We start from the raw sequence: 26,746 nt of genomic DNA, 5'->3' as shown, positions 1-26,746 counted from the left end.
CAAGCAATCTTTTATATACTTCCAGTTAGTGGAACTCCACATACTTTTGTGGCACTTTGTAACATAATTGTTTTCACTCTGTTCCAAGCCACTTCTACATATTAACTATATTATATATAGTTAATAATGTAATGAAGCAGTAGGTGTGAACTTAAATGGACTCCAGAAAATGGTAGAGGACAGGAAGACCTGGAGAAACGTTGTCCATGGGGTGCGATGGGTCGGAAATGACTTCGCAATTAACAACAACAACAACAAATAATGTAATATATATTAATTAAATATATTATATTAAATATATTGATAATATATTAAATATATTATTAATTAATATAATATAATTAATTATATATAATTATTTATATATTAATGCAATTAATATACATATATATACGTATATATATATATATATATATATATATATATATATATATATATACATATATATATGTTTTCTGAGGTTTTCGCGGGTATTTGTATATAGGTCTTTGGTTGTTCGGGTTTTCTCCCGCGTAAAATTGGAAGTGTCTTGGCAACGTTTCGACGAAGTCACATTCGTCATCTTCAGGCTGGTGTTTTTAGCTTCTTGCTTTGAGCAGCAATGTGTGGTTTTAGCTGTTTCTTCCTTTTAACTGCCAGTGAGGGTATGAACTAATCAGAAATGAACTTCACACAAAAAGATTCCTCCTAGACCGAATTAACAAAGATCTCCTCACACTCCACCTCAAACTCAGCAACAAGATCCACCCCGCACTTTGGGACAAATCCAAACAACTCGCCGTCTGGAGAGCCGAAACACAGACCACCCTCAAGACAGATACACACACCAACAAACTCCGAAGACTACAAGAACGCCAGAAACAAACCCCTCCTCCCTCACAGCCACACATGAAACAAACAGTGCATAACATCTCAGATAGGATCCTCACCAAAGCCGAAACCAATGTCCTTTCCAAAGGATTCAACTTTGCAGTCGCTCCCAAACACATCCCCACTGAAACCATTATATGTGGAGTTGAAACCAGCCTGACCAAAATCAACCCCGATGACGCTAACAAAATCAGACTCAAAATCACCAACATCCTCTGCACCAGCAAGCCACCCAAAAGCAACTTACCCAAAGAGGAACAGACAGCACTACGTAACCTGAAAGAAGACACCAGCATAATAATCCTACCAGCAGACAAGGGCAACGCCACGGTGGTTATGAACACATCTGACTACCAAACCAAATTAACCAACCTACTCCAAGACTCCACATACAAACCCCTAAATACAGATCCCACCACCTACCTGGAAAAAACCACCAGAACCAAAATAAAAGCCTCCCCCATTAGCGAAGAGATCCAGCAAAGAATCATTCCCAGAGAGAAATCATCCAGATGCCCTAAACTCTATGGTCTCCCCAAGATACACAAAGAAGGAACCCCACTCAGACCTATAGTCAGCTCCATAGGCTCACCTCTACAAAACCTAGCCAAATTTCTCGCCAAACAACTACAGCCCTATGCAGAATCCATCACCTCACACGTAAAAAAACTCATTCCAGTTTATAGAGATCATAAAGAAACAAAGCTTACAGCCCAGCGACCTACTAGTGAGCTTCGATGTCATATCCCTCTTCACCCAAGTGCCTATCAAAGAAGCCTTGACAGCTATTCAAAACAAATATAACCCCCCCAAACACATCTTAGATCTGACCAACCACTGCCTATCCAACACATACTTCATCTATAACGGACAAAAATACAAACAAACAGAAGGAGCACCCATGGGATCACCCCTCTCACCTGTCATTGCCAACCTCTACATGGAACACTTTGAAACCCAAGCTCTAGAAAAATCGGATCACAAACCCAAACTCTGGCTCAGATACGTAGACGACACCTTCATAATCTGGCCACATGGGAAAGAAAAACTGGACAACTTCCTCACACACTCAACAGCCTACACCCCAAAATACAGTTCACCATGGAAACAGAAGCTAACAACCAACTTCCCTTCCTGGATGTCTTAGTCTACAAGAAATCCAATGGCTCCCTAGGACACACCATCTACCAGAAGAAAACAAACACAAACCGCTATCTGCACGCTCTCTCACACCACCAACCAGCACAGATCAACTCTGTAGCCAAGACACTCATCTCCAGAACAAAATGCTTAGCTGACGAACAACACCTAAAACCCGAACTACACACTCTCACCAATGTACTAACATCCAATGGATTCCATAGAAATAAGATTACAAACCTAATCAAAAAAGAAACCCCCACCAAAATCCAAGACAAAGAACAAGAAAACGGCAAAGCCTTCCTCCCATACATAAAAGGCACCACAGACAGAATCAGTAAGATCCTTCATAAACACAACATCAAAACAGCATTCTGCACAAACAGAAAAATATCCACCATCCTTAGAAACCCCAAAGATAAAATTGAATTAGAAAATCAAGAGTATACGAAATCCCATGCACCACTTGTCCCACCATATACATCGGACAAACCAACAGAAGAATAAGTGCACGCATTGAAGAACATAAGAACTCAGTCAAAAAAGAGGAACCAACATCTTCCCTGGTCCAACACCTTAAAGCCACAGGACATGAAATTGACTTTAAAAATACCAGAACCATTGCCAAAAGTGAACATTTTAATAACAGAATAATCAGAGAAGCCATCGAGATAGAAAAACGCCCACACAGCATGAACAAGCGAGATGATACCTCCCGCCTACCAGCCCTTTGGAAACCTGCCCTTATTGACAAACGACTCCCTAACCCCAAAATCTTAAACCCCTCTGCAACTCAGACTAACCTGAGCACAACCAAACAGAACACTCCCCCAGCCAATCAGAGCACAGCCAAGCCCCTAACCATTCAGCACACACCTCCACCCAATCAGAACACAGCCAAGCTCCCATCCAATCAGTTCATACCCTCACTGGCAGTTAAAAGGAAGAAACAGCTAAACCCACACATTGCTGCTCAAAGCAAGAAGCTAAAAACACCAGCCTGAAGATGACGAATGTGACTTCGTCGAAACGTTGCCAAGACACTTCCAATTTTACGCGGGAGAAAACCCGAACAACCAAAGACATATATATATATATATATATATATTAATTTACTCAATGGCAAGATTAATATATCTACAAATACTTTTCATCTAGTACTCAGAGTTTCTCTTGTAATTGTTTTTCCTTTTTCTATCATGTTTTACTATCTTTCATTTCAGTCATTAATCTTTACTATTCACTCTTCATACATTCAAACTGCGATTTTTTTCCCATATGCCAGGGCTATTGCCAGATGGGCCAATTAGTCACTGATTATGTGCCATAAAGTCATTTTTACTCCTAGTGACTACATAGATAGATATTCTCAGTGCTTTTTTTCTAAAAAAAAAAAAAAAAGGTGTCGGAACTCACACACGTCATACAACCCGCCTTGCCTACCCTACAAGGTTCCATCCCAAAAAGGTGCTGGAACTCCGTTCTGGGCATTCTATGAGAAAAAAAGCCCTGGATATTCTCCATGACAATGTATCCTTAAGATAGCCCTCCGAGTTCCCCAACCATGCACTCATTTCCTCTGTAATCCACCTTGCTGCTAGTCATCCTCTTTTCTTTTCTTTCTTCTTTCCCAGCATTAGAGCCTTTTCCAGAGAGCATAATGTATCCAAATAGGATCATTTGAGACTGATCATGTGTGCCTCAAATGAGACTTCTGGGTTGATTTGTTTGATGATCCATCAGTTTGTTTTCTTGGCTGTCCACAGTATTCTTAGGAGTCTCCTCAGATACCATCAACATTCTTCCTATCCTGCTTTTTTAAAAATTCAACTTTCACCTCCATAAAGTGTCATAGGGAATACCAGAGCTTAGATGAGTCTGAACTTTTTAGGCATAGACACATCACAGTGGTGACTTACAGCAAATAAGAACAGTATATACAGCCATAAAAAAAAATCAAATATAGAAAATAAAACCAAAGACAGAAGAACCTTGCATCACAAACACACTTTCCTGATGCAACAGACAATATTTTCATTTTACCCTAGCCCAATGTTTGGGGGAAAAGTCATGTCTTGAGTGCTCCCCAAAAGGTTAAAAGGATGGGGGGGGGTCTGTCAGGTCTCAGAGGAGACGGTGTTGCATAAGGCAGGGGTTGCAACAGAAAAGGCACACTGCCAAGGCCAGGAAGGTGCAATGTTGAACATATGTCCTGAGAAATCATAAATGACAGCAGCATTAAAACCAACAACATCAAGTAATTGATCTTGATAGCAAACACAGACTGAAGTTCAAAGTGTCATTAGCATTACCCAATTGACACAACTGCAACTGCATTTTTGGACTTAGTTCTTGCAATGTTCTTTTCTTTCTCTTTAACTATCATCATACCATGAGGCTTATCTAAAAAGATGAACCTTTCTATTTACCTGGCATTTGTACAGTTGTTCTTAAGATTTAGAATTGATCTCATTCACTCGAATGACAATTTACAAGGATTATTAAACTTTTTTTTAAAGTCCTGCTTTTTAAAAAATATGTAGCACATATTTGTAAGGAACTATATATGTAGGGAACCAATGAATATTTGAAACAGTCCACTGTGTTGATTTTCCCCAGCTCTCTTTTTCTACCTATGAAATGGTCCTGACAAGAAAAATCCTGAAAAATCAGTTTATAATATCAAACTCCACTGTCATCACATTGATTATTATATCATCATAAGCTATAATTACTGCTCAAATTAATATATAAAGTTTGCCCTCTTTTGTCAGTGGGGATTAATTTTAAATAAAGTTATCATAACAAAAGTTATTTAAGACAAAGACAATGCAAGAACAGAACAGACTTTAAAATAAATTAGATCACCTTAATTATTTTCACAGTTTTATTGCTTAATTGATGGTTTTAGTCAATGTTGACCAATTAACCTGTCAGATGTAGAACTTATCTCCAAAGAAGATAAAACAAAAAAATAAAATATCCAAAATAGGAAGAGAATTTAGTTAAGAATATAAGCAGAGATAATAGTTGGAAAAAGATGTCCACCCAAATGCTAATTCCCACTGAAAACATACACTCAAGCTGTACTTGATCCTTTTCCCCCAGATATGACGTTGATCTCTTGATGACATTTTTAACATTTTATTTACTCCACTCTATGTATAACTTTGTCTCTCCCTTAGTATCTCAGGTTTCCCAAAAAAATTGTTTGTTGATAGAATATGTTCTCAAGTCTTGGTATTGGTACACTCCTATAAAAGTCATTTAAACTTCCCATCTTTGTGTTCGATTCAATACACCTCAATTCTTTAAAATTAAGGTAAAAATTATTCTAATTGTCCATTCCTCAACAAAATAACAATTCAAATAAAGATAATGTTTTTCACTCTAGAGAACCAGCTGACTTTGATTCTACCATATTTAGATTATCACTACCTTTCTCGTATACATCATTTTTTTTCTTTTGGATATATTTTTCTACTTTATGTACAATAAGAACCTGCAGTATAATAAGCTTTTTAAAAACATATTTTATCTGAAATATCCCATATTCTTGATCAACCTGGCTTGCTCAATTTCCTGTTTTCAGAACAGCTGGCTTCACTGGGTTAGTTTGGGGACAATTTGTAAAGAATAGCTATCTACCTCAGTTGGAAGCATTTCAGATTAGTCAGACTCCTTGATTGGAAATACAAGGATTTATAATAAAAAAAGGACATAGTCAAAACAGAGAGAATGAAAAGAAAACAAACTAATAAAGAACCTATCCTATCATAACATTTGAAATTCTGGTATTTGCTGGTATTGGAATATGTTCAAAATACATGAAGGAAATGTGTATCTCATTAAATGGTAATATTTGGAAGTCAACAGAGAAAATAAGTTTCCAAATAAAGATATAGAAGGGAACTCTGCATGCAAAGCTTCCTTCCTTCTCTCAGAATCTTGGTGTTATATGTCTGAGACGTTTTTGAAAAAGAAGCTACTTTTTAAGCTATTAGTTTTATTCACTTATAGCTTGTATTTTAAAAATAGCTGGGTGTTTCACAGTTCTGATTGTTTTTTCATATATGCCATACTTCATTGTCTTTGACGCTTCTATCACTGTATTCTGTGCCACAATACTTACTGTTATACGCAGAAGGATATAACAGAGAAGGAAGTGGAGAAAGTGGCTACCAAAACATAGGGATATGAAGTCCAAATGTCATCTGCTAGAATTCATTTATTTTGCAAATCCAGTAAGTAAAAAGTATTCAGATTGCTTTTTTTGGTTTATCATTTGTATTTCTCTTTTGATTTTTAAAACATCAGCCAGTTTATTTTATATATCTAGTGAGACATCCTTTTTCAAGTCATTCTTTTAGCCTGTAATTTGTAAATCCACTTTTAATACCTTCATTGCACATCTGTCATTTCTTCAATAACGTATTTTGGACATAATGTATCCTCAGAGGCAGACATCATGACTGATACTGTTGATATTGGGGATACTAATTTCTGACTCCATTTTTCAAAAGTCTCCCTTATATTTTCAGAGCTATAATGTTTTGCTTCGTTTTGTAGGTCCCAGTTAATTAACACATGTAGGCTTCTCCATTTTTTCCCTCTAGAATCTTTTGCCTCTTCTAATGTCCAGTTGTTAAAATCATAAACTTATTTATCTGTTATGTCTTGCAAAAAACTTTTTCCCACGTAAAAGTATTTGTTCTTTATAATTAAGATCAAAATCTTGTAAAAGTTTCTATAAGCTTCTCAAAATACAACTCTCAACTAGAAATAAGAATCCTTATTTTTCTGTATGTGTTCTTTTAAAATTGTCTTCTTTTTACCTCCCTCCCTTTCTTTTATATTAAAGCAATAGAACATAGTGTTTGCAGTCCTTCTATCTCTAAACATGGCACATTTGTCATAGTTGTTGTCTATCTGTCAAAGTTCAGAAGGGGGTGTTATCTCTTTTGAGAAACACTGAACCCATTACAAGTTCATAGTCTCTACCTAGCAGCATCACAACAATGTCTTGGGGAAACAACAATAACCCTATAGTTTATATAGATGCTAGCCTCTGACCAGACCATCAGGCTACTTGGAATTTGTAGTTCCCATGATGGATCTTTTCACCTGAATAATGTCAAAATCATGTACAGCAACATCCTAGGATTTATGGAACTGCATTTTTCACAAAGGTTGATGATCCTACCAGAATGTCAGACTCCTTGGGAAATACTTGCCAAAGATTCACCCATTGATCTCTGTCTACTAGACAGTTGCTAAAAGGCATAGAAAAGCTGAAACTCATGAAAACAGTCCGGTTATATTAGGCCTGAATGTAAATCATGTTAGTCCAATAGGAAGGAAGGAAGGAAGGAAGGAAGGAAGGAAGGAAGGAAGGAAGGAAGGAAGACCTGATTTGCTCCTAATATTTAGCAATTACATTATATTGCCTTTCAACAACAATTTACCTTCTTTGGATAACAGTGTTTTTTCCTGGATAATAGTAGTGTTTTTCAGGAATCAAACCATGCAGTCTATATTGCATAAATTCATTATTCACTGCCTGGGAAAAAAATCCTTTCATTTGTCCTGTTCCTACCACTAATCAGTTTTATCACTTGAAGTTCGATTGTAGGATACTAAAAGAAAAGAATTTATTCTGAGTAAATTATCAAAATCCCTTCTTTTTTAGTTAATTTTTCATAAATAAATAATTAAAATATATGCTCCTTATTTTTTTTCTTATACAAAAAAATAGGTCAATATATTATTTCAATTTAGTTTCTCTTCCTTCACCTCTGACAATTAAAAAATGCTCTCCTGGGTGCAGTAATTGAAACTATTGATATATTATATTAATAATATAATGGGATTTTAATTAAAACAATGTATACCATAAGGCAAAAGTTTTTATATAGCAAAGATGGAAAAAATGTTTTCCATTAAGGTTGGATCTGGCACTAAGTGGCACATAGATACATAGATGACTGCACATGCACACTTTATTTGATGGAAAACTTTATTTCAGATATTTTAATCTTTGTTAATACCAACAACTATCAGGGAAATTTCAGTTTTCATAGGTTATCTTGATTATAGTCAAGGGCATGACTTTCATCAGCAGGGGTCTTCTGCCATACCAAATTGTAGTTTTTTAAGCTAAGGGTTACAATAGTAAGGTCAGGATGGAATTGCCTGACTGTGCCTCGCTCCTTCAGTCCTGACTATATTTTGCTGTGTGGATGGCTAGAGGATTGGCAAAAATTAAAACCAACAGGAGCACTTAGATGTGGATTATTTCCTGCTAACCAATTGATGCTTAATCAGATGGGTGCTTTGAAAAAATTGTCAGGTCTCCCCAAGCCAAATGAATCATGGCATAAGTTTGTACAATAGACTAGAATGTACTTCATTGGGTATATTTGGCATTTTCCAAAATATGGTAGAATTAGTTTACTTTTCAGTGAATCTTTCCACAGCAAAGATTCCAAGCTTCCTAGGTTCTCCCAGCTAATTTAGATCTTCACAAATTCTCAATCTGTATGTTTCTGTGAGAAATATGAAATACATTTATTTATTTATTTATTTATTTAATTTTATTTATATGCCGCCCAATCCCAAAGGACTCAGGGCGGCGTACAAAATTAAAACAATCATCAACAATAAAACAATAAAATAATACAATCATACCACGAGTCTGATCATATCCCGCCCCCCCCCGGGGACATCAGCCCCAGGCCTGCCGGAACAGGAGAGTTTTAACGGCTTTCTTAAAGGCCGGCAGGGTGGGAGTAGTTCGAACCTCGGGGGGAAAAGGCCCTTCCCTGAGGGCCCGCCAGCCGACATTGTCTGGCCGACGGGACCTGAAGGAGGCCCAATCTATGGGACCTCACCGGTCTCTGGGAACTGTGTGGCAGTATGTGGTCCTGTAAGTAACCTGGCCCTATGCCATGAAGGGCTTTAAAGGTGATAACCAACACCTTGAATTGCATCCGGAGACCCACAGGAAGCCAGGGCAGCTCGCGGAGGATAGGTGACACGTGGGTGTACCTTGGCGCGCCCACAATCGCTCTCGCGGCTGCATTCTGAACCAACTGCAGCCTCCAAATGCTCTTCAAGGGTAGCCCCATGAAGAGCGCATTACAGTAATCCAGTCTTGAGGTGACAAGGGCATGAGTGACCGTGAGTAAAGCCTCCTGGTCCAAATAAGGCCGCAACTGGTGCACCAGGCGAACCTGGGCAAAGGTCCCCCTGGCCACAGCCGATAGATGTTGTTCCAAATTTAGCTGTGAGTCCAGGAGGACACCCAAATTGCGGTGCCTGCACTGAGGGAGGTAAATTTGCCCCCCCAGGACTAATGATGGACCATCCAGTTGACCTTTGGGAGGCAAGACCCAGAGCCACTCGGTCTTGTCAGGGTTGAGTCTAAGCCTGTTCACCCCCATCCATACCCTCACATCTTCCAGGCACCGGCACATCACGTCGACTGCTTCACTGAAAGGACATGGGGTGGAGATATATAATTGGGTATCATCCGCGTACTGATGATACCTCACCCCGTGTCGCCGAATGATCTCATCCAGCGGTTTCATGTAGATGTTAAAAAGGAGGGGGGACAGGACCGAGCCCTGAGGCACCCCATGATCGAGGCGCCTAGGGGTCGACCTCTGTCCGCCCGCCAACACCGACTGCGACCTGTCAGAGAGGTAGGAGGAGAACCACCGCAATACGGTGCCACCCACCCCCTCTCCGAGACGACGCAGAAGGATACCATGGTCGATGGTATCGAAAGCTGCTGAGAGGTCAAGAAGCACCAGGATAGAGGAATGACCCCTATCCCGGGCTCGCCAGAGGTCATTGGTCAGTGCGACCAAAGCAGTCTCAGTGCTGTAGCCGGGCCTGAAACCAGATTGAAAAGGGTCCAGATAATTAGTTTCATCCAAGGATCGCAAGAGTTGGGACGCCACCACCTTCTCTACAACCTTCCCCACACAGGGGAGGTTGGAGACAGGACGAAAGTTCTTCAAATCAGCTGGGTCCAGGGGAGGCTTCTTGAGGAGGGGCCTCACCACCGCTTCCTTTAAAGGTTGAGGGAAAGTGATGGATAGTTCCTCCCATCACTGCAGACCTTTTCTACACTGCTTCATGTTTTCAGATTTTTCAACAACTTGATCCCAATGTGATTTTGTTAGGGCAGTAAAAAGGAAAAATAACTTACATTTTTGTAACATCATTTTCATACTAAAAAGCAGAGACATTACCCTGCCAACAAAAGTACATATAGTCAAGGCCATGGTTTTCCCAGTTGCAATGTATGGCTGTGAAAGTTGGACCATAAGAAAGGCTGAGCACAAAAGAATTGAGGCCTTCAAACTATGGTGCTGGAGAAGACTCCTGCGAGTCCCCTGGACTGCAAGGTGATCAAACCGGTCAGTCCTAGAGGAAATCAACTCTGACTGCTCTTTAGAAGGCCAGATCCTGAAGTTGAAACTCAAGTACTTTGGTCACCTAATGAGAAGGAAGGACACACTGGAGAAGAGCCTAATGCTGGGAAAGATTGAGAAGCAATAGAAGAAGGGGACGACAGAGAATGAGGTGGCTGGATGGAATCACTGAAGCAGTAGGTGTGAGCTTAAATGGACTCCAGAAGATGGTAGAAGACAGGAAGGCCTGAAGGAACATTGTCCATGGGGTCATGATGGGTCGGACATGACTTCACAACTAGCAACAACAAACATCATTTTAAATATATATTTAAGTGTTGTGCATATCACTGAAAACATGTTCCTACCTATATGTAAGCAAGAGACTTGATTCTAAAAATGGAAGAAGATGGAAGATTTGCACCATAATAGCAGCTGAAGGTACACTTTGTCCAATTAACCATAAAGCAAAATAAATTTAATGCACAATTCAGGAACAGAGGGCTGATAGAAACACAATTAAGAAATTACATAGGCCCCAAATTGGATTGATTCATTATTAAAACATATATAAAAACCATTTCTATGCAAATTTCATACCTTCATAGAAAGGAGAAGCTGTTAAGAAATGCTCTTCAAAGGAAACTACTCCCTGAGTGCTTCTTTTCCCAAGCTTCAAATATACAGTATACTTGCTTACTTCTGTCTTATGTGAATTTTAATTACTAGGAAACTCACCCTCTATATGTAACAGCCTGCAGGCAATTCCAAGTTCTTTGTACCTTTTATGAACTCATTTCTTTTATAAAGAGATTTGGGTCATGATTTTTGCTGACATTTTTTCCATGCCATGTTTCTTTAAAATCTCATGACAAGAACAATAAAATCAGTTCCCCTTTCTTTATCCTTGCACTTTATTTTCTAGCCTCCAGCTCACTGTGGTCAGTAGTGATTAACAGAAACAGAAAATGAGATCCCATTCACAGATGCAAACTGTTGGTTCTATTTTGAGTATATTTTTTCAGGCTTTAGCCAATGTCTCCATATTCCTTTTGGAAAGACTAATGTAACCTTCCAAAGAGTTTCATTTACTTCATTTTCCTACCCGTCTGCTGGAAATTCTACAAAATCCCAACTTATATCACACAGTATCCCAAATATGCAGTGAATGTTTGTAATGTCGTAGCATAAGACTTAGGAATGACTTGGTTACTGGTGCAACCAATCTCTCTTGTGGAGAGACTTAAGAGAACAACCCTTGTGGTCATAACCAGCATGATAGACATGGTAATCCTATCTAATGTATCATTTTATAAATGGAGAGAGTTAACTTTCTGCAGTTAAGAAAAGGAAATAGATTAGTATAATATCAGAGCTTGTGTGAATGTGGCAGGTAGAAGGCTGAAAGGAGATAGAATAATAAAAATAAAGAATTGGAAGGAAACTGCTGAGGCCATCAAATGTAACTTATTGTGGAGATTTAAATCAATGCATCCATGAGATCTCCTTAAACACATCTAGTGAAATGGAGCTCACTTTGGTAATTCATTTTCACTAACAAGTTGTTGGAGATTTTTTTTTTTTTTTTGCCATCCTGTAAATTTATGTTAATGATTCTGTGTTCTATCCTTGGGAAAGATAGAACACAGACCAATATAACACTTTTCAACTATTTGAGGAGTCTAATCAAATCAATTTTCAATCTGGCAATGTTTAGAGTAAGTTTCAAAAAGGTGGGTTGTTTTTTTTTTTTAGCACCTGGGGATGTAGCACTTGTCTACTGCTGTTTGAAGCAGTAACTTCTTTTGCTAGCATAATACAAACAATATGGAGGCCAGCTGCTTCTAGGTATTAGCTATTGTGCTCAATCTTGAGTCATATGCAAATCTAATAAACATTGTCTCTTTCTTTTCATCCAATCATTAATATAAATGTTGAAGAAAACAGAGCACCACCTTATGCAATACTCACATTCTACTTTAACAAATAAATATTGATGAACAAATCTCACTTATTATAGTAACCAGCCCATATTTAATTAGCAGGCTAATCAGAATGTCATAGAGTATATCATTAATGTTTTGCTGAAATCAAAATTTATTCTGTCCACTGTATTCTCATGCAGCACAGATGCTTCTTTGAATATACAGGTAGTCCTTGACTTTTGATAGTAATTGAGTCTGGAATTATGGGTGTAAGTCAAGTTGCTTGTTAAAATTGGTTGACTATGCCCAATTTTATGACCCTTTTTGCAGTAAATCACTATGATTGTTAAGTGAACAAAGAGATAGTTAAGGAAATCAATGACTGTGATAGGTGTTTTTGCCAAACCTGGAAGTAAATACTGATTTTCAAGAAAAAAAGCATATTATAAATCCCAGTCATGTGACCGTGGGGACACTGCAAATGGTTATAAATGTGGGCTGATTGCCAAGATCCCATAGAATCACATGACCATGTGGGGGTGACCATTGGAACTTCATATTCAGGTTATAAGTAGTCCTGGGGACCAGTTATAAGTTGAGGAGTACCTGTAGTTTTTCATGCTGTAAAAAGAACTATCTTAGCAAGGTGAGAAGCTATTTTATGTTTTTTGTTATACATTTTTAAAATTTAACTTAAAATTTTATCAAATAAATTGTAAGTTTTCGGTGCTCCATACAGAGGTTCATACCACTCAGAAAGATCCTGTGATTAGTAGTAAAACAGATATGCGAAAATACACAAAAAATAGAAAGGGGAAATGTAAAAATAAAAAAAGATTAGACTTTGAAAGCGATCCCTGGAAATGCTAATATATTTCATGGTTGCTCTGCTATTCCAGTCACATCAGATTAATGTTAATGAAAATGGGAAAAAAATTAAAAAGCCATAAAATGTGTGCATCTCCCAGAGCATTCTAAATGTACCTTCTACGACACGGGTGTCAAACTCAATTGTGTAATGTGACGTATCATGGTGTATCATGACGTTTTTTGTCTTTGTGGAGCATGGGCACGTCCTGTGCATGACGCATCCGGCCTGCGGGCTGCCAGTTTGACACCTTTGTTCTACAACTATTTTCATGCCAGTATTTTCTTTGTCTGCTTCTGGTAATTTGTAGTTCTGGCTTGTGCTCCAAAGATGGGATGCTCTGGATTGCTACACAGTTAAACTGAGGCAAAGCCCCTTTAGAAGGCTCTTTCTGGTCCCTATTTTTGTCATTCTGACTGACTCTTCTGAGCCAGAGGGGGAAAATTGGAGAAGGAAAGGAGGGCTTGACTAGGAAAAGCACCAGCAGAACATCTGACTGAAGACTGCTCCTAATTAAAGAAAATAGCCCAAAGGAGGGGGACAAGACTGCCTGGAGGGGAGAGGAAGATGGTCCTCTCCATCCTTTATGAAATTGTCTCAGTTCATTAGCAAATGTCATGCCTAATTTTCTTGAATTATTATATAATGCTACCAGTTATTTCTCTCATAAATCTATATTTATGGTGAATTTTTGGGTGAACAGATTAAGGCATCAGGCTAGAAAGCTGGAAACTGTGAGTTTTAATCCCATTTTAGGCACAAAGCCAACTAGGTGACCTTGGGCCAGTCACTTTCTCTCAGCTCTAGTAAGGAGTCAATGGCAAGCTACTTCTGAAAAAACCTTGCCAAAAAAACCCTGCAGGGGCTTGTACAGGCAGACTCCAAGCAGGAAAAAAAAATCCATATATGAAAATGATAGTGTGACAAAATTGCATTCTCTTTACCGAAAGGATTGCTTTAATGAACAGGACAGCATTTATTTACCTAACTTGTGCTCCGCTGCAATCACAGTATTCTTGGCAATTCACAAATTAAGAAGCTACAACATAAAAACCTAAAAGATAAGACAATTAAAACACAGGCAAAGCTTGTTACATCCTTTATCCATTTAAGCTTTCTGCATGAAACTTCACAAAAGCATTCAAATGTTTATTTGATTGTTTATTTAATCAAGCAACCGATCATTTTTGCTGCCTCTTGGATCCTTTGTTATTTTTGTATTTATGAATTGTGATGGATTTTATGTGCATATGCCAGTCTAAGACCATAATAAATAAAGGAAGAAAGAAAAACAGGCACCAATACATAGTGTCGTACCCCAAAAGCCATGAAGATCACAGCAAGTAAGAGGGAAACTAAGTGTTTTAATAATTTGCTCAGGACATAGAGGACCAGTAGGGAAACTGCTGAAGCAACTGTGCTCCCCAAACTAACCTTGTTTTCACTTTCCCATTTCTCACAGCTAGCTACTTCATCTACAAGACCCATTTCACAGAAAGCAAGGCTTGCATTCTGTCAGATTTCTCTGTTATATTAGACAGAAACATTTGTAAACCTCTCTCCTTCTCTCTGTCCATCACCCACTCCCAACCTCTAAATACCCCACTACACAGAAATTTCTCTCTTCTCCCAGGATTCGGGTTTTTCATTATAGGCAACTATGTTTTCTGTCCCCATGGTTTCATCCATTCTTTTTACTGTGTCCCATTCCTATGGATTCCTTGTTCTCCTTCCTATGGTTCCTTACATTTAATTATTATTATTATTAAACATTTTGTGCAAGATTGTCCATGACATGCATTCTTTGGTTCCCTAGAAGATCTGCACGAAGCAACGCCAGAAGTGATCACCTGGATAGCTGAATTGGATATCCAGTTATGAAGCCACTGTGATACCCTCATAGAAGTTTTACTTATAATTACATAACAGACTTCTCTTCTGTCCTGTTCTCATCATTAAATAATAATAATCCACTTCATTTCTCCTTTTCCCTTTCTCCTTTTTGGGAGGTTTACAACATACAAGCACAACTTGAAGACTGAGTTTCCCTCTCTCTGGGTAACCAATTCAAGAATTCACCTCAAATTGCAATAGATGTGGACACTGCAGCACAGCAGGCAAAAGAATTATGTGCAATAGGGAGGTTCATATTAAATTAACAGCAAGCCTTTCTGCCTATCCTTAAGTCTTTCAAAAGCAATAAAGGCATGAAATGAGCTGTTCCCGTTGCGAGTCCCTGTCTTGCATCTATCCCCTCCATTCCTAGTAACTGCACTCCCCTGACTTCAGACACAGCACATAGGATGAATACGGCAGAACTTGACTGAACAACAGCAGCCTTAAATCAATATTTATATGGCTTTATTGTATATTGTTTAAAACTTAATCTATAAGCACACCATTTGTCCTACAGCAAACATGACAGGGTTAGAGGAACAAAGCAAAAAGAGGGACTCTCATGACAGAGAAAAAGGAAAACCAGGTTCAGTGTATTTGTGCTGGCTTCTCTTTCATAGGGAATTAATGGTGGTTTAATGGGGTATGAAAGAATGTTTTACTGGAAACAATGAGGAACAATTGTCTAGCTCACGTTTCATTTCACAGGTCATTATTGCATTAAGAAGTAAATCGACCAAGTCCGGTAAATAACAGTCTGGGTATTGCTGAAAGCTTCAAACCAAACAATTTTACAGTTTTCACCTAATATCTCTATCATTTTTAACCCTTACAGAGATCTGCTGCAGGCTAAACAATTATTATCTTCACCCACCCCTGGCAGGTAAGCATTATTCATTTTACCTTCTCTAGCAAGCCCCACCAGGCAACGGGTTTTGCATTGTTGTTTTGTTTATTAGGCAGCCTAGCCAACTGTGTATCTGGTGGCCTTGAAAAACAACACAACTTTTAGTGAGTGCTGCAGGCATCTTTAAACAGGCTGCTTCCTCTGCAAAATTAATTGTTGCAAAACACAGCACTTCTTCTGTGTCAAGTACTGCACACTGACACTCAGCAGTTTGTCTTCGTTATGGATATGCCAGGGAAATTTAGGGCAATGCCATTCTTCAAGTTCACATGCAAATCCTGTAAAGTGTGAGGCTTATTCACTCTTGAGAAGGCCGACCTTGTTACTTACTTAATTTTCATCTGGGAACTATAAAGTCTAGCTGTCTTGTCATCCATCTCTCAATGTATAAACAATTACTGTACTGTTCTTTGAACAACATCAGTCAAATATATTAATCATAAAGTCCTCTGAATTCTATTTTTCACCATATTTAAAATTCATTTCTGATGCAACCTTATAAATTCAGTTTCTCTCAGAACAGATGTCAAGAATGTAAGTATTATTTCCATTCACGTGTTATAACTTTTCAGGGAGGAATTCTTTCTGCTAAATCCATTCCCTTCATTGTTCAAACATGCCTCTCACCTCTCAATTATCTCACAGTCCAAGGAATCAGAAGGTGGCTGAAAATTAGTGAACCTTGTGACAAATTAAGGGCATGCTTTTTATGTTGCTTTTTCTTCCAATGTTTTAAAATTCTTATTTTGAATTTATTATGTGCCATTAAGTGATTTTTCAACTCATAGCAACCACATAGATAGATTTTCTCCATGACAATCTTTCCCTAGCCTGTTCTTTCAGGTCCGTTCGGAGTGGACAGATATAGTTTTTAATATCTGTGCAGTGCATAAAAAGGCCCTTCCTTGGCTTATCACCATCCGTTTAGTAACCATTTGAAGTTACAACGGCCCTGAAAAAAGTGACTTATGAGCATTTTTCATACTTGTGGGTGTTGCAGCATCCCCATGGTCACATGATCAAAATTCGGGTGCTCGGCAACTGCCAAGTATTGATGAAATTGCAGTGTCCCGGGGGGCTCATGTGATCACCTTTTGCAACCTTCTGACAAGCAAAGTCAGTGGGGAAGCCAGATTCATTTAACAACTGTTCTTCTAACTTAACAACTGCAGTGATTCACTCAACAACTGTGGCAAATAAGGTCGTAAAATGGAGCAAAACTCACTGAACAATTGTCTTGCTTGGCAATGCAAATTTGGGACTCAGTTGTGGTCATAGCTCAAGGGCTACTTATATGTGTGTAGAGAGGTGTTTAACAGCCTTTTCCGTGATAACACAGTAGCATTCTGGAAAATGTTTTTAACTTTCCAGTAGGCCCCTTTGTTTATAAATTCACTTCTCCTTTGTGTATTAGAGGATGTTGCTCCTCAACATTATTCTGATTTTTTTACATTATATTATGTTGATTTAATTGGTTGGTTGGTTAGTTGGTTGATTATGATAGTAGGGGGAGTAAATCTAGTTAATATCTCTTTCCTGTTCTAACACTTCTCAAGGTGCATAAAAACAGTCATGATAGCAAGAAAACAGTAAAAACTTCAGTTACTCTTAGCCCAGTGGGATTCAGCCAGTTTACACCAGTTCAGTAGAACTGGTAGCTAAATTTTGTTGAGTTCGGAGAACTGGCTGAATGAAGACTGCTTCCAGAAGTCCATTCTAGGCCTCAGAGGCCTAGAGGATGCCTCCCAGGCCTAGAATGGCCCTTCAGAAGTGCATGGATGCCACTTCTGGAAGTCCGTTCTAGGCCTTTAATGCCCAGGCCTGTATCCACGCAGAGAACTGGTTGTTCAAGTATTTGAATCCCACCACTGTCTTAGCCTCACTATGGAAACCACACTAGAAATCAACTTCACAGGGAAACTAAGAATATTGTTATTGAGAAGGGCTATAATGAAATAAATGTTATAGGTCTGCTATACCTCCTCCCCTTCTTATATTCATGTGATTATGAAGATTTCTGTCTGAGCCTCTTTGCCATACTTTCTGCCTGTTTCGGATTTAAGATTTGCCTTTCCCCTCATTGTTCTGGTAACTGTACTTATCCTCAGTATCTCCATCAGTGTCATCTTGTTTATGCTCTGCAATTGTTTTATGTAGATACAGAATATGCTTTCTGTATCTACGTATACTCAGGGAATATAGCTTAATAGTTATCAGGAACAGAAATTTCCTCGCATGGTATTATTTTCCACTATCTCAATATTTCACCAAAGAGTTATCCTATAATATACATCATAAAAATCAATGTCCCCAATTAAAGCTTGATACATAAAAATAAACCATAATATAAAAAGTTAACTTATATACCAGAAAAGAAAAATATGGTGATAAAGCATCTCATTTGTTTTCAGAATAGAACTTCCATGAATGAATGCTTTGGGATTCACCACAAAGTAGTGCAGCAGATAAAGGATATATTATAAAGGACTTCTATAAATGATGGGTCATTAAAATTAGGGAGATATGATTCTTGTCCATGGTTTGGACTTGAAAATGAGAAGCGGATTAAAAAAAAAGAGAATCCCAAAATGTATATTTAAGACAGAGGTGGATGATCAATTTCTTCTTTTAAAAAAAAGTTTTATGACACTGATTATTAGCTCAATGTCAAATCCTTCTAAGGGCCTTTTCTCAATGAATTCCATAAATGTCCTTTTCTAGAAAACTCTTCTGGAAATTCTTAAAATGGCAAAGATGGTTGTTTTCTAATGACAAATCTAGAAGCTTATGACCTGATACGTGCATGAACATAAAGATCAATAAACCTGCCTTTAAAGATGATGGAACCTGGTGTTTGACTTTTTGACTTGTGATTCATAATCAGGTCAACTAAAGCAGGGGGGAAGATCACGTCTGTGCAAGACAGTGAATTAATCAGCCCTCTAAGCAGCCTCTAAGACAGATCCTTAGAGAAATGCCTTTTACCCTGGAAGACATTAGATGTTTTATTTAAAGATTAAACATTTGGTTTAAAGATTAAAGTTCTCTTTGTGCTTAATCGCTTTCCAGGGCAAGATGGAAAATGAGATTAATTACAGTCCCCTGCATTAAGCTCCTATCCAGCTGAAGTAACTTTTCTGCAAAATGGCCACCATCATGAACAGCAGGCTCCAGAGATACTAATTGTAATTAAAGAGTTTATCTGGAGTCGCAGCACAGTCTTAATCAGGATGGGAACCGAGTCTCACTGCATGCACTTTCAGCACATGGCTGTATAACAAAATAGCTCTTTTGAAAAGGCAGTTTACTCTAAAAAGTCTGAGCAGGACTTGATGCCGGCGGGCCTACCATTCTCTATGGGATTCACACAAAATCTTATTAGGTCAATTGTTTAGAAAGCATCTCTCATTAAGGGATTTCAAAACGCTTGTGAAAAGTGAATAAAATTACCTTGCTCTATTGAAGAATAAATGTGGACCAGGCTGCCGTTAATACATATAAAGGTTATGTTGAATTAAGTTACTTGCCCTGGAACTAGGAGAGACATATACAATTGGAAACTGTACCCCTGAGACAATGACTCTAAATTCTTTATTGTCATACTGCCATCTTTCTGGAATAATTGTCTTCAAATGGCCACAGTAGCACTCGATTCCTTCTAAGTTGCTCTCTCTTGCATATAACATCCTTTGGTATTGCTGTCTACCCATGACTGGCAACTTACCAGCATCCTGGCATGCTTGTTCCCAATCCAACTCTGATTTTTGGAAAACTGATACAGGGGAATCCAATCCTAGGGCACTTCCATCCAAATCTTTGAAAAGAGCTTTCCTTGAGTTCCCACATATTGCATTACCAGATGAGCTAGGTTCATTTACTCTGACGAGAAAGAAAAAAATATGAGACTTGGGAACAGACCAATTTCTGATACACATGTCAGTTAAATAGGAGACAGCATAATAGTGGTAAAAGTAAAGGTTTCCTCTGTCCAGATGTCCAACTCTAGGGGGCAGTGCTCATCTCCATTTCTTAGCCCAGGGAGCCAGCGTTGTCCAAAGACACTTCCATGGTTACGTGGATAGCATGACTATACACAGTGGCACACAGAACACTGTGGTACCTATTTATCTACTTGCATTTGCATGTTTTCGACCTCCTAGGTGGGCAGAAGCTGGGACAAGTAATGGGAGTTCACCCTGTTGTGCGACACTCAGGTCTTGAACCCGAACTGTCAGCTTTCCAGCTGACAAGCTCAGTGTCTTGTAATAGTGATAATAAAAGATAAACTCTCTAAAAAAAGATGGTGATGCATGTATGCTCTTTTAATGTTTTACAGGTGATATTGCAGATGCTTTGCCTGAACATAAAGCAATGATTCTATCTAGTATTGATGGGAGCTAGAATGGGGAACATCTCCAGTGCACCAAACTTCTTCCTGAATCAGTATATGTATCCAGATATACACATTCTTCAGCGTTCATTTTTTGTTCAAGTGGCAGACATAATGCAATGATATATTTTGTTGGAAAACTGTTTAATCCATTACTTGCTATTTATATATACACTGAGACCTTATGCATCAGAGACAAATTCCTTGTGTCTAATCACACTTGACTAATTCTATTCTATTCTATTCTATTCTATTCTATTCTAGTGTTGGAATACCATATTAGACATTTTTAACTGATTAACTGGAGCTAAAATAAGATGAAACAAGAAATAGGAGAAAGCAACTCTAAGAAGAACAGATCAGTGATAGTACCACAGATTATAAATATATCAAACATAATTATTATGGAAATCTCAGCAAGAATGATCCAAAATGGATTACTTATAAGTGATTATAAATATACCTCGTTTGCAGCGGATGAAAGTAGAACATATTTTGTTCACTGATATGGAGCATTCTGGTCTGCTCAGATGTGATCAGATGCAAGATGCCTCCATGTCCTGGATTTGTCATGATGCAGGTGTCTTGGTCCCCAGTATAGCAACTCTTTCTAAAACCATCAAAGGTTATATCTGATAAAGGGAAAGTAAAAACTCTGTAGGAAAATGGCAGCACTCGACTAATTTATACAGAGAGCCAGTTTGCTCTAGTGTTTAAGGCACCAGTCTAGAAAGAAGGAAACTGGGAGTTCTAGTCCTGCCTTAGCAATGAAAACCATCTGGGCTAGTCTCTCTCTCCCCCCCTCTCTCTCTCCCCCTCCCTCCCTCTCTCTCTCTCTCTCTCTCTCTCTCCCTCTCCCTCTCTCCCTCCCTCTCCCTCTCCCTCTCTCCTCTCCCTCTTTCCCTCTCTCCCTCTCTCTCTCTCTCAGCCCAGCCCACCTTTCAGTGTTGTTGTTCTGGGGAAAATAGGAGGAGGAAGGTATGTTGGATATATTTATCTTGCTTGAGTTATTTGTAAAATTGATAAAGATGGGATACAAATAAATATCTCTAAATTATGAAGTAGCTGCATCAGTGTGTATGGTCTGTGGTATAATGTAGCTGCTTTAATTGTTGATAGTGCTTTTTGACACTTTTTTAAAAAACATTATCTAGAAGTAGAAATTAGAGGTAAAAGTTGTCTGTTCACATAGGTTTGCAAACCTTTTTTCCCCCTTTTAAATAAAGGATTAATATTTTAGGATTCAGTTAAAGATCTCATTGATTCCAGGGAGAAATCTTTGTCTCTGGGCTTACTGAATCGATGCTTCAATGTTCTGTCTAAAATTATTCGAAATGTCTTCATTTTTGTTTTCAGGAGGAAATCTTCAGCAAAATAAACAGCTGTGTCCATTTCTCTTCTATTTCTCAGTAGGACAGGAGAAAATCACAGCTGCATGTAGATATCATGCTAAGCATAGTTTAGTTCAAGAATAACCAACCTAGTGTCCTCCTTTTGTTCTAAACACCAGATATCATCATGGCAAATGTCAAATAATTTGAAGACTTGTAATTCCAAAGGTCTAAAGGGAGTCCATTTCTATCCCTACTTTGACAAGATATAAACAAGGAAAAATGAATGGCATCAGGCCATGAATTTTTCCTTTCCTTCCTATCTTTCCTATATAGCCAAGAGAGGAATTATGGTTAACTACAGCAAGCAATGTCAACTTTTAATTATATTTAGTTACAATTATGGATAATTTAAGCAAGCCAAATAAGTCAATTTGCCATGATTAAACAAGCAGGTAACTTTAAAGTGAATGATTGAAAATTAACATTTTTTTCTTTTACTTTTTTTCTTCGTAATGTTTTTCCTCAAATGCAGGGTCCATTTTTTTGGTTCAGTCAAGTGTTGATCCATTGATTGGGGCAGGTATTGACTGATCTTGACACCCAAGTCTGATGTCATAGGATGGGAAGAGTGACTGGCCCAGAGTCACCCAGCCAGCTTTCATAGTCTCCTCATTTCTAGCCTGGTGTCTTAACTAGGCAAAATTGGCTCTCTTAACAATATTTCATATTAATAGCAACAGCACTTAGACTTATATACCGCTTTACAATATTTTACAGTGCTCTTTAAGAGGTTTACATAGTCACCATATTGCCTCCAACAATCTGGGTCATTTTACCGACCTCGGAAGGATGGAAGGCTGAATCCTCCTTGAGCTGTTCAGAATTGATCTACTGGCAGATGGCAGAATTAGCCTGCAATACTGCATACTAACCACTGTGCCATCACGGCTCTTAATAATCATATTAATATGTCTTGGGAAGAGTATGCAAAACCACATCCCCATTTATTCATGTTAGATAAGATTAACATGTACAAACTCAGTGAATATAGTGAATATACAATATGACCATGGATTCTCATGCTTTCTGTGAGATTGGATAGACACACACACAAACACAATTACACAGAGGCACACACACGCTTTCATCAGAAGCATATAGATAGATTTATTTGGGTCTTTTTTCCATTTAAATGAGTCTTTTCTTCTATAACCATTTTACAGTGAGGAACATTGTTATTACATAATTGTATATTTTATGTGACAAGTTTTTGCTCTCCCAAGTACAACTACTCTTTCTTTTTTTTGTTGGTGTCATTGAAAAAGTCTTAATAATGTGCTGATTATTTTAGAAAAAGTATACATATGTATCTTGAAACAGAATAAAATTGACATAAAGACGTGTATTTTGACCTAAGACTGTATTAAATTTTGATTAAGCATACAAAATCAGGATCAGCTGCATTGAAATCAGTCCATTCCTAGGAAAATATTCATAGGCTGGGGCTTTGGTCAGCTACAAACTGTAGCACCACAATAGATCTGCTTGTCTAAAGTTTTTTAATAAAATATTTGAGGTTCCTAAGAATACTTTAAATGACATTTTAATCACCAAGCACCATTTGTAGTTCCAGGATTTATTAGTGTATTTATTATTTCAGTATTTATTAGACCACAGATGCTCTTAAAGTACTAACCTTGTAGAGTTGTGACTCCCAGAACTATTGAATAGTTTCTTATTTTATGCCATGGAGCATCAGGCCACCAGTTACAGTCCGAGGTAAAAGATGGCCATAACATGCCAATTCGACCCCTCCAGGGATTACGTGGAGCTCGATCTGTATTTGTCTCATTGGCTGAAAGAGGCTGGATTCTGTCCTTGATGCAGTCAAAGGAAGTGCTGGTTGCCATAAAGACAGAATTTCTTAGTTTCAGGTGCTGCTTTTTCTGGTGACAGTACAGCTTAGCAGATGGTCCATAAAGTACTGGCAAGAGTCCCACGACATTGTCTACCAATATCACCTTCTCAACTACTACACTTCCTACAAGATGAAACATTATCCCATAGTCATAGTTTTTGTAAGACAAAAAGCCTGTAATTTTAGTGCAGTTTGGAAAGCCATCTCCTTTATATAAATGAACCCCATGAAGGCTTGAATGAGCTACATTGCCACTGTAAAGGTCTTTTGCTAAGAAACATTCTTGACCCTTGATATGAAAGGCTATCCGTTCTGTACCAGCCACGCTATTATTATGTAGCATAGCACCTTCTACTGTATTTGTTTTGATGCCAGCCACCCAGAACCTTGAGGTCCCTGGTTGTTTGCTTAAGACAACCAGATTTCTGATGAGTGTGTGATTTTGGCCTTCTAAATGTATACCATGCCCAATTGTACTGAATATCACATTATCACGTAGGAAGAGCCCATTACTTGTAATGGCTTGAATACCAACTCCACAGCTGTGGTGAATGCTAGAGGAAATTATGAAAGATTTGGATGAATTTGTAATGTCAACTGATGGAGACTGTGAAGATCCAAAGTTCAAAATTTCAACATTTGAAAGTTGAAGCACACCTGCAAAATGGGAGAAGGACATGTTTAAGAATCAGAACTTTAGTGGGGGGGGTAAGGGGGGAGGGGGAACAAGATAACCTTCCATGCCTTAAAAAATAAAAACAATGGTAAAAGATATTCTATTGATGCCACTTTAGACATTCTTAATTCCTAAATCCTTAAGCTAGTACTATTCCATTTTTTTAAAAAAAGAGAAAGCAAATACAGTAACTAAGGGGTTACTTAATGATCCAGGTTTTATTTTCATTGATGCCTACATAACATTTGCTATAGAGGATAATAGTTTTTTTTTTACTTCGAATAGCATGTTTTAAACTCAGTTGCATTTACTTTCCTCAGTAATTATTACTATGTTATCACACTATTAATAAAATAAAAAATCATTTATAATTCCCACATTCATAAGGGGTTTGGGGGTCAATTGATGAAAGGAGGCAATGCCAACCTATTTCTGAAAAACCTTGTAAAGAAAACCACAAGGACTTGTCCAGGCAGTCTCTGAGAATTGGAATTATTGAACAGAAAAGAAAAAAAAAAACCCTCACCCACAATAGTAGGTTTGGTGTGATAACTATCAAATGAATTCATGTTCTTCTTTAAAAATACATGAGAAATCTAGAAAATTAAATTATGTTTTTCTAAGCTATATGGATTGAGAACCATGTGTAAAATAATTATAAATACTCAAGTACCTGCATCTTGATTTGCATAGTCCCAAGGTCTCACCAGAAGTCTTCCTATGCAATCCATGTCAGATTTAATCTGAATGTTTCTTGTCAGAAGCCCAACCTCTGCAGCCAGGAGAATCCATTGACCATCTTCTAATCTATGGGAATATCCTACAGAGATCAAAATGATGGAAAACAATAGAAGTGGAATAATAAACCAAACATGGGATCTCTACTAATTCTTCCCTTCTGAAAACAGTTCATATATCCAAGCTATGTACAGTAGGACTTCATAATTTATTGCAGATTCAGACATTTGGAAAAAGTCATTTACCTTATTATCACTTTTAACATTATTTTCCCCTTATTTCATATAATAATCATTGATATAGAGAAAAACATATCTCAAAAGTGAGGAGCATAGTACCTTAGCTGTTCTGTGATCAAGCCTAAAATAGTTCCATGGCATCTCAGAAAAAGATGTTAAATATAAGGTCAGAGTTTATTGCACCTACCTAAAATTTTGCAAGTATTTGTAATTCTAGTAGTATGAGACAGCAGTTAAATACAGAAATAATTGAGACAATTCATTCATTGTATAAGTGCCGATTGCCCATTTAAATGTCTTAAGAAGCAATACCAGCCCTTAAACTAAGCTGAGAGGTAAAGATACAAAATGGGGATGAGATCATACTTGCTGGTCCAATATATGTTGATTATAGTATATCTCTCCCCATGACTTATAATATCTTCCAAAATTATCCAACTATTGTGCCAGAAGAACATAATGGGAACAGATTTTATATCACTTCAGTGATGGCTGGGTTAAACTAGGCGCTACTATAATTCACTGAGGATTAGCTATATTTAGACCCCAGATGCATCTTCCCTGCAAAATGTTGGGTAGAAGACTGTACATTCATAGCCTCTGCATGTGAACTTAAAGTCAATTTGTAGTAGCTGGGTCAGGAGTCCAACTCTTGCCCTTCCAGACATAAATCTCTATTTCAGCTGATTGTCTTCATAAGGTTAACTACTTTACGGATAACTTGTAATTCCCATTTTGTTACTTAATTAAAGCAATGAAAATGTTAAGGCACCCTAGAAAGAAAACGCTATTGAATAATGGCAAGTTTATTGAGGAGAAATAATGAATGTTGGGGTAGCCTTTAATGTACAAAACAAAATTCATGATACAATCTAAGCAAAGGAGACAAATTGCATACCAATATGTCTATGGAGAAGACGTTCACGGATCCTAATGCTACGATTGTTAACTTTTTCTAAAGTGATTATTTCAGCTTGATGGGCTTCATATGAAGAGGAACTGATAACAATACTGTCACCCTGATGCCAGTCCAAATGATCTTGCACCATAATCCTGTAAATCTCAAAAAAAATATTGTGAAGTTTCCATGAAACATTACTTCCTTTAAAGCATACAAATATACTATGAAGAAAAATAGAAAATGCTTACTAAAATGCTTACATTCACTGATGAAGACAAGTTTGTAAGTGGTAGGAAGAATGTGCCTGGATCCTGTCACTTTGGATAGGAGAAAAGATATTGAAATAGAATCCTGAAAAGCTGACATTTCTACAAATGCACCAAGGTCTTCTGTCACCACCAAGAGTTACTCATGTATGGGTAAACAGTACCCATCAGGGAGCATTTCTCTGACATGGGTGTCCTTCTATTTCCTGATGGATCAGCAAGTAGAAATGTGATCAGAGAGTTCTGGCTTCATCTGGT

General features: G+C 37.8%; 1 protein-coding gene across 3 annotated transcripts in view; it reads right to left on the bottom strand.

Annotated features, from left to right (window-relative positions):
• The window catches only part of LOC120308728 (fibrocystin-like), a 93,736-nt gene extending 67,050 nt beyond the window's left edge, over nucleotides 1-26,686 (bottom strand). Inside the window, exons 1-6 of one of the 3 annotated variants that reach the window (XM_039345187.1) lie at nucleotides 26,483-26,686; nucleotides 26,220-26,374; nucleotides 25,018-25,164; nucleotides 23,447-24,325; nucleotides 20,880-21,048; nucleotides 19,751-19,905 (exon numbers count right to left, since the gene is read on the bottom strand). In XM_039345187.1, the coding sequence (XP_039201121.1) occupies nucleotides 19,751-19,905; nucleotides 20,880-21,048; nucleotides 23,447-24,325; nucleotides 25,018-25,164; nucleotides 26,220-26,374; nucleotides 26,483-26,484 (1,507 nt within the window). In that variant the 5' untranslated portion in view covers nucleotides 26,485-26,686. Of the gene's footprint in view, nucleotides 1-19,750; nucleotides 19,906-20,879; nucleotides 21,049-23,446; nucleotides 24,326-25,017; nucleotides 25,165-26,219; nucleotides 26,440-26,482 lie in introns of those variants that run through there. The other 2 variants (XM_039345185.1, XM_039345186.1) reach the window with 2 other exon arrangements.
• Nucleotides 26,687-26,746: the final 60 nt, after the last annotated feature.

This window comes from Crotalus tigris, unplaced genomic scaffold (genome assembly GCF_016545835.1).
Source record: "Crotalus tigris isolate CLP2741 ecotype Arizona unplaced genomic scaffold, ASM1654583v1 scf7180000017944.260387, whole genome shotgun sequence".
Classification (NCBI taxonomy): domain Eukaryota; kingdom Metazoa; phylum Chordata; class Lepidosauria; order Squamata; family Viperidae; genus Crotalus; species Crotalus tigris.
This window is presented reverse-complemented; position numbering and strand designations above follow the sequence as displayed.